This window comes from Acanthaster planci, linkage group LG11 (assembly GCF_054643075.1).
Source record: "Acanthaster planci isolate LZ-2023a linkage group LG11, COTS_SCS, whole genome shotgun sequence".
NCBI lineage: Eukaryota > Metazoa > Echinodermata > Asteroidea > Valvatida > Acanthasteridae > Acanthaster > Acanthaster planci.
This window is the reverse complement of record NC_141787.1, coordinates 7,222,070-7,231,579: the sequence shown is the minus strand read 5'-3', so window position 1 is coordinate 7,231,579 and position 9,510 is coordinate 7,222,070. Positions and strand designations below refer to the sequence as shown.

Below are 9,510 nucleotides of genomic sequence, written 5' to 3'. Positions count from 1 at the left end.
ACTTTGTCAGGGTGTTTCTCCCTCCTCCACCCTTTTGTGTCCACTCGTCACCAAAGATGCATCCCACTGACGGGGTAAAATCCCGCTGGTATCCTCCCTTGATGAAAGGTTCAGAATAGCGCTGGAGAAAACAGACACCCACTGTACTGCCGAGCCTAAGAGACTCCCTGACGACGCCAGCAGTTGTTTGATGTCAATTTTTGGAACGTCTCAACTGCTTTAATCAGTGGCATTGCAGCTCTGAGCAAGTCTTCTTGAATGGACCAGATGGAATTATTACTCTTCCATGTCTTGAACTTAGATTTTTTTCATGGATGTACGAATAGGTTTGGGCATACCGTATCTGGGGCCTTGAAATAGGTTGAAATCGAAGGATTTGGTTTAAGCCCTGTTTACAATTCATCTTATTTGCTCTGTTCCAGCGCATGGGTATGTTGATGTTTCCACAAGTCAAGCATGTCCTGATCAAAGAACATGCCTCTAACCTCCTCATGAGGATTAACTAGTTTGGAAAGTGTTTTGTCTTTTTACTTGTCAGGGTTATCAACATCTGACCCCGAGCCTATGTCATTATCATTATTGACATTAGCAGCAACGAATGACAAACTATCATTTTGACAGTGATGATAACGAGGAGAGGCCTGAACTGACGAACAATCTTCAAAGCGAACCCTTGCTCTAGCCATACTTTCTTCTGAGCTATCACTTGAGGATGGGGAATATTTACTCTACCCCATTCTTTGTCTGCCAGGTTCAGGCACTGAACGGAACCTAGAACGGTACTCCCGACTTATATCTGTAAGGGTGTCTTGCAGCGAACCCTTAAAACATATCAATTTTTTTGTTTCTGCATATCTGACAATATTGTCATTTGGCGCTCTAAAAAAACATTCACTGACGGCCTGGGTATAGTGGGGCCTACTGACTGAAGGTAACCTGCATGAAAAAAACCACGATGGCTTTGGTAAAAACCTGAATGAGGTCAGTGTACTCCTTCACAATCAGAGAAGGCATCTCTCTCCTGTTAAGTACGATCTTGGCATGCTTGGAGATAATGCCCGTCCTAATTGCCACTTTCACGACTCAAGGAACGAAGGCGTGAAGTGCGGTCCATCTCTAAATCATCGCGACCCAAAGATCGGAGGCGCGAATGGGTCCGATCTTTAGCGTCATGTACATGTGTGTCATGTGTGTCCTGAGCGTATACCCCGAATATTTTATCATTTTAAAAATCTGCTGGTTTATCAGGTGAATCAGAATCTTTAACATTGTCGACATCACCTGTGTTTTGATCTGCTCTTGGACAAAAACTGTTAGCGACGAAAATAAGAGAATTTTCCGACCACGAATTCGAAGACCACTTTTGGCGCCCGCCGTGCAGCTGTGAGAAGAGGTCATAAGCCAGGGGTCGGGTTAGGACGTGATTCCATTGTTTTCGAAGACTAGTGCCCGCCTATGTAGCAAGAGAACGCCAACCTGATCCTTCCTGTACTTAACGTGTGGCACGAAACACTCAATATTTAACGTAAAAATTCAACCATTCAAACTCATATTTTTGAAGGGAAACATGGGCGGCTGCTATGCAACATGATGTAATCACACAAGTGAGAGCCATCATTGCAAGTTCTTTCGCTTCCCGGCTTCACATTGGACAGAATTCCGAAGATGGGTTTCGGTGAGCATGAACGCAGTGAGAGCTTTCCGAATGGATGTGGTAGTGGGAGTGTGATTGGTCAAGATAATGTAACAACGTGAACTGGCGAATCACAGCGGCCATTGAATCATGCAGCGACAAAAATCGCATCATGGTACCGTACATTGAGACAGCCATGATGGCTCTGTGTGAAAAAATGTGAGCCAGTCGCTAGGGCAACGAGCCGGGGACCTCGGAGTGACGTCACGTCTATGCTGGCGAATAAGCACGAGCGCGGGCCCAGCTATTTAGTTCCTAAGTCAGCTCTGTTCCTCAGCCAGTCTGTTCCTTGAGTTTCATACAGTCAACTAGTTACTGAGAGTCCGTTGTGGTGTTGGCTACGATATACCGCATAAGTAAAGCCACTTACCGGAGAGTCATAGGCCTCAAATTAGTAGTTAAGTTTAAGTGAGAACTCCATCCAAGGGGCGTTAGCATTACAGCAGAGTATTTGGTGGATGTAAAAAAAAATGGACTTATTAGTTTACACCAGTGGTTTAACTAGGATTTTACTAGTCGGGGTGGGCACAAGGGTCACCGGTAACTTATGGAGGGGCGTCAGCTTTCAGTGGTGTGGTTTTTTGGGGACAAAGCTTTTGTTAGCCTTGTTCAATATCCATTCATTTTTTTTAGTGGGGGTGCACCTGGGGGCACCGAGAATTTGGTGGGGGGCAGGTGCCCTCCAAGGCCCCCCAGGTCCCCCCGCCCCGGCATTGGTTACCTCCCTGACAGAGGTAATACCCTGGCCTGTGTAGGAGTCACGACCTGTAAAGGTGGATCAAGCGCCTTTGGAGGTCACATTATTGCAGCGCCTGGTGAGGTGTTGTAAGTGAATAAAGCAGAGTCAACCTTGATAGACGTGATAGTCTAGTATGCTTGTGGGGCCCCCTGTATCCAACCCTGTCCCCTGCCCTAGTGTGCGTTTGTGCTGTTGCTGCGCCTAGCCTAGCGGTAGACTGCTGCTCCAAAACGGGTACTCCCATGACTGCCTCACCGTGACGACCGCTCGCTGACATCGGCCGATGATTGTACGATCTTTGGTTGTGTCGTTACGACCGCTGCACTAATAGATTTATCTCAGTCTTTATCTACTGTGTACTAACAAGTCTGTAGGACTGCGCCTTAGGGGTTGTGTGCCTTTTTCCATTGTCTGTGTTTACGGTTTTCACACAAAAATTTATTTCATAAGAACAATGGTAGAATTCTTTGATGTCACATTATGTAGGATATACATATGTATGTCTTTAACCATATTGGTAGCCAGAAAAATACCCAATTTGACAATAACAAGTCTATTTCGAATGAATGCCGCTGCGGTGACATGTCCGCTATCAACGTCAAAACATACTTCGTGCAGCGTGTACATTTTATACTGCATTCTGTACTTGCTTATAGATGTACATGTACATGTACATGTATGTAGCGCATTGGCTGCTGTACGGTATCGCTCGTTCTGGTATATGGATGGCGTATATCGTGGATTTCGTAAAGGTCGTTGCGTTGCTGTTTGGGCATAAACGTATCGCACATATGCATTTGCAGCGCTGTTTTTGTATAGGTCATCACATCTTATATACAACGGGTTTGCCCTTACCCAACGTATATTTATAAGCACTGAATGCTCAGTTCTTGTCCGAGAGCTTGCAAAAAAAAACCTCACAAGCCTACTCGGGTGGGACTCGAACCTACGACTTCCTGCTTACTAGTGCAGATGTCTTAACCACTCGACCACTGAGCTTGCCAGGGTCGGCAAAAAAAATACATCTTGATAATCATCACATCTTGCTTTTTTAGGCAAGATCCTCTTTATAAGAGTTGGTAGAAAAACGTTTTAGGGAAAAAGCCACAGGGAAAGGATGTCACCCGCCAGCCCGCCTTGGCCATCCTGTACCCGACCGTTATCGGACCTAAGTGTTGTTTGAATTAGCTTTTTTATAGTTTGTTACTGACGAAGCTATCATTAATTATTAATGCTTTCTAATTCACTGTGAGATTTAATTGCAAATCTGTCGTTTGCTGGATTCGGTTTGCTATTTTATTTTGAGGCTGCCATTATCAATTCAGTTGTTTGATTAATTTGAGTTCATTTTAAGCTTGGATATTTGAGTTTTGCAAGGCCTTACAGCGAGATACATTCCCTGAAACTGCTACTGAAACTAAAAAAAATGTTGGAATTAACTTATTTTGGATTGTACTGGGTTTGGCTTGTTTTCTCGAGTTTGAGTTAATGAAGTTCAAGTGATTTTTTTAAGTTGGAAGTTTCACCATTCCTACACTTAAATTATTTCTTTGTACATATTGTATACAATTTCAATTTGCTTATGTACCATTCTAAATTAAACGTTTCCTTTCTTTTGAAGTTAAATCTGCTTGTTTTGGTTGTTTGTCCGTTCATGGCGGAAGGGTTCTGATCATATTAAACTGTTTTTAGGGTCATTAGTCGACATATCCTTACCATTAGGCTATACTGAGTACACAACGGTGAGAACATGCTATGGTAACATACACTATACCAAAAAAGTTAAGGGCCACTTTATATTTTGTGTATACTTTTTATATGAGCTATTTCACTGCTGAAAATGTGCATTTGATGTTTTGAAACATTATTATTTCTGTTTCCAATAAAAAAACCACCTCGACAAAAAAAAATGAAAACACTAGACCCCACTCACTGTTTGGAAAAAAATACAAGTTAAAAAGGAACGGTCCTTAACTCTTTTGAGTAGTGTAAGTCACGTGGCCGCAGTGGAGTAGTGTATACATACGTTCAGCATGTTCAGCATTTTAGCTTAACTGTCAATGTAGCAGATTGGCCTGTTCAGTCAGCAGGCGGGGAAGGAGAACAAAACGAACGATGAAAAGATGACAATCGTTTCACCCAGGTAGAAATCAGCCCAAGTGCAATACCGTCTTAAAATAGTTTAACGCCAAAGGACGCCAATAACAAAAACAATGGCAATGTTTTTATGAAGTCATATGGGACGTTACATTAGTATTTTGGATTCTCTTATAGGCCTACTGTGTTTATTTCTGAGGTAGTCAAAACGTTTGCGGTCGAAGAAACTTTGGCGTTGTGCATGCCAAATACAGGAAAGAACACAGAATGCATTTCACGCAAATAACACCAACCTTTACTCTTCATTATTTTACAAAGTGTGACGGACCTTTTTATCACAGAATCTCCTGATCAGATTCCTTCAATTTTCTTATAGGGTTCGTGGTAAAAATTGGAATGCTAGACGTTAGTCAAAGGACACTGCCTGCTTAACTGGTATCGTAATTCCATTGTAAACAGGACTCGAAGTACATGTAATTTTACCTAAATATTTACGAAGATATTTCCCAGTCTCGTGTAAGGAGAGTGGAAAATGTTGTTCATCTTATATTTGTATCACACCTGTCGTTCTAAAAACGGACCCCACACTTGAAGTCAGTATCGAAGACAAAGCTAAACAACTGGAACTACATTTTATGCTTAAAGAATTGGCTCGGGTGTACCAGCAAATCGTTTGCCCTCTGCGTCATTCAAGCGAAGAAACCGGCAGTCTGAAAATTGAAATGGCCTTCATAAAATTGCTAAAGATACATTCCCTGAAACTGCTACTGAAACTAAAAAAATGTTGGAATTAACTTATTTTGGATTGTACTGGGTTTGGCTTGTTTTCTCGAGTTTGAGTTAATGAAGTTCAAGTGATTTTTTTAAGTTGGAAGTTTCACCATTCCTACACTTAAATTATTTCTTTGTACATATTGTATACAATTTCAATTTGCTTATGTACCATTCTAAATTAAACGTTTCCTTTCTTTTGAAGTTAAATCTGCTTGTTTTGGTTGTTTGTCCGTTCATGGCGGAAGGGTTCTGATCATATTAAACTGTTTTTAGGGTCATTAGTCGACATATCCTTACCATTAGGCTATACTGAGTACACAACGGTGAGAACATGCTATGGTAACATACACTATACCAAAAAAGTTAAGGGCCACTTTATATTTTGTGTATACTTTTTATATGAGCTATTTCACTGCTGAAAATGTGCATTTGATGTTTTGAAACATTATTATTTCTGTTTCCAATAAAAAAACCACCTCGACAAAAAAAAATGAAAACACTAGACCCCACTCACTGTTTGGAAAAAAATACAAGTTAAAAAGGAACGGTCCTTAACTCTTTTGAGTAGTGTAAGTCACGTGGCCGCAGTGGAGTAGTGTATACATACGTTCAGCATGTTCAGCATTTTAGCTTAACTGTCAATGTAGCAGATTGGCCTGTTCAGTCAGCAGGCGGGGAAGGAGAACAAAACGAACGATGAAAAGATGACAATCGTTTCACCCAGGTAGAAATCAGCCCAAGTGCAATACCGTCTTAAAATAGTTTAACGCCAAAGGACGCCAATAACAAAAACAATGGCAATGTTTTTATGAAGTCATATGGGACGTTACATTAGTATTTTGGATTCTCTTATAGGCCTACTGTGTTTATTTCTGAGGTAGTCAAAACGTTTGCGGTCGAAGAAACTTTGGCGTTGTGCATGCCAAATACAGGAAAGAACACAGAATGCATTTCACGCAAATAACACCAACCTTTACTCTTCATTATTTTACAAAGTGTGACGGACCTTTTTATCACAGAATCTCCTGATCAGATTCCTTCAATTTTCTTATAGGGTTCGTGGTAAAAATTGGAATGCTAGACGTTAGTCAAAGGACACTGCCTGCTTAACTGGTATCGTAATTCCATTGTAAACAGGACTCGAAGTACATGTAATTTTACCTAAATATTTACGAAGATATTTCCCAGTCTCGTGTAAGGAGAGTGGAAAATGTTGTTCATCTTATATTTGTATCACACCTGTCGTTCTAAAAACGGACCCCACACTTGAAGTCAGTATCGAAGACAAAGCTAAACAACTGGAACTACATTTTATGCTTAAAGAATTGGCTCGGGTGTACCAGCAAATCGTTTGCCCTCTGCGTCATTCAAGCGAAGAAACCGGCAGTCTGAAAATTGAAATGGCCTTCATAAAATTGCTAAAGATACATTCCCTGAAACTGCTACTGAAACTAAAAAAATGTTGGAATTAACTTATTTTGGATTGTACTGGGTTTGGCTTGTTTTCTCGAGTTTGAGTTAATGAAGTTCAAGTGATTTTTTTAAGTTGGAAGTTTCACCATTCCTACACTTAAATTATTTCTTTGTACATATTGTATACAATTTCAATTTGCTTATGTACCATTCTAAATTAAACGTTTCCTTTCTTTTGAAGTTAAATCTGCTTGTTTTGGTTGTTTGTCCGTTCATGGCGGAAGGGTTCTGATCATATTAAACTGTTTTTAGGGTCATTAGTCGACATATCCTTACCATTAGGCTATACTGAGTACACAACGGTGAGAACATGCTATGGTAACATACACTATACCAAAAAAGTTAAGGGCCACTTTATATTTTGTGTATACTTTTTATATGAGCTATTTCACTGCTGAAAATGTGCATTTGATGTTTTGAAACATTATTATTTCTGTTTCCAATAAAAAAACCACCTCGACAAAAAAAAAATGAAAACACTAGACCCCACTCACTGTTTGGAAAAAAATACAAGTTAAAAAGGAACGGTCCTTAACTCTTTTGAGTAGTGTAAGTCACGTGGCCGCAGTGGAGTAGTGTATACATACGTTCAGCATGTTCAGCATTTTAGCTTAACTGTCAATGTAGCAGATTGGCCTGTTCAGTCAGCAGGCGGGGAAGGAGAACAAAACGAACGATGAAAAGATGACAATCGTTTCACCCAGGTAGAAATCAGCCCAAGTGCAATACCGTCTTAAAATAGTTTAACGCCAAAGGACGCCAATAACAAAAACAATGGCAATGTTTTTATGAAGTCATATGGGACGTTACATTAGTATTTTGGATTCTCTTATAGGCCTACTGTGTTTATTTCTGAGGTAGTCAAAACGTTTGCGGTCGAAGAAACTTTGGCGTTGTGCATGCCAAATACAGGAAAGAACACAGAATGCATTTCACGCAAATAACACCAACCTTTACTCTTCATTATTTTACAAAGTGTGACGGACCTTTTTATCACAGAATCTCCTGATCAGATTCCTTCAATTTTCTTATAGGGTTCGTGGTAAAAATTGGAATGCTAGACGTTAGTCAAAGGACACTGCCTGCTTAACTGGTATCGTAATTCCATTGTAAACAGGACTCGAAGTACATGTAATTTTACCTAAATATTTACGAAGATATTTCCCAGTCTCGTGTAAGGAGAGTGGAAAATGTTGTTCATCTTATATTTGTATCACACCTGTCGTTCTAAAAACGGACCCCACACTTGAAGTCAGTATCGAAGACAAAGCTAAACAACTGGAACTACATTTTATGCTTAAAGAATTGGCTCGGGTGTACCAGCAAATCGTTTGCCCTCTGCGTCATTCAAGCGAAGAAACCGGCAGTCTGAAAATTGAAATGGCCTTCATAAAATTGCTAAAGTTTGCATATCTTTTTACTACACTGTCAAAGTAACAAAACGTACGTCTACGTTAATTGCGGGGAACTGATTGGCTAATGCCTTATTGGTGATTTAGAATGAATTTCTACAGCGAAACGGACCAGATTGTCCCAGCGGAATAGGGCCTTGATTCCGTTGTATCCAATTCAAGGCAGCTATGCTGTTCGCTTAAAGTAATTGAACAAGATACCAGGCGCTTCTTCCAAACGTCCTAAAGGAATCCACGACACAAAATCTGCACTTTTCATCATGGCAGATAATTTGCTGATATACCGCATCTGTGAGACCATTATAGGTGTTACAGGCATAATGGGCAATGGCCTCGTCATCATCGTTATCTGGCGAGTCTCCTCCATGCACAAGGCCTCCATAGCACTCATCTGTCACCAGGCCGTCATCGACTTTTTGGGCTCATTGGTCTTGCTGCTCAAGAGAAACATCCTTGTGTCATTCCCGCTCCCGGAGAATCAAGGAGGCGAGCTGCTGTGCAAGATGTGGATCGGTGATGCTGTCCTTTTTCTGCTCTTCGTAACCTCCACGTATAACCTACTTGCCCTGACCCTGGGGAGGTATTTCAGCATCGTCTACCCTCTTCGCCTCCGGCTGATGCGTTCTCGTAAGTGTCTTGCGGCAACGATTGTGGTTGTGTTGCTAATTGGCACGGCAATTAAGTCCTACTCGTTCCTTCTTCTCACCGTAGTCGACGGGAAGTGTATCTACTGGCACCTCGTAGCCTCAAAAGTCACGGGCCCGCTCATCATTTGCCTGCAGTTTTTCATTCCGATGACGATCATGTTTTTCTGCTACATACACATGGGAGTGACCTTGAAGCGTCAAGCCAACTGCAAGCCACTGAAAGCAGATGACGATGACCAGCACCAGAATGCAGCAACCGCACTTGGTCAGCACCCTCGACTCGGGCAACAGCAGCAGCACTCGCATCACCAGCAAGTCCTCCGGGTGAGGCGTGATGTTTTGGAGACGCTGGTCATTGTCTTTGCGACATTTGTACTTTGCTGGGCTCCCACTCAAGTCATTGTCTTCATGTTCAACATGGGCTGGATGGAGCTGCGAACCAGGGGAACTGTTCGCGCGGTCTTTGTAATGCTCACATCCTCCCACTGCTGCGTGAACCCGATTATCTACTGCTTCAAGTACAAACTATTCCGTCGAGCGTTACGCCAGGTGCTAGGCCGTCCAGCTAACGAGCAGTATGAAGGTCTCGTGCAGCCTGGGGCTACACGAATGACCTGGGACAACTACGGAGCGTAGTTTCATTAAAGAAACAGTCCGAACAAACACAAAACAGCT

At 41.7% G+C, this 9,510-nt stretch overlaps 1 protein-coding gene across 1 annotated transcript; it reads left to right on the top strand.

Moving 5' to 3' along the window:
• Positions 1 to 8,508: 8,508 nt before the first annotated feature.
• On the top strand, positions 8,509 to 9,471 carry LOC147797326 (trace amine-associated receptor 4-like). Its single transcript, XM_087143509.1, has one exon. The coding sequence runs from the start codon at positions 8,509 to 8,511 to the stop codon at positions 9,469 to 9,471; it is 963 nt and encodes a 320-aa protein (XP_086999635.1).
• The last annotated feature ends 39 nt before the right edge of the window (positions 9,472 to 9,510 follow it).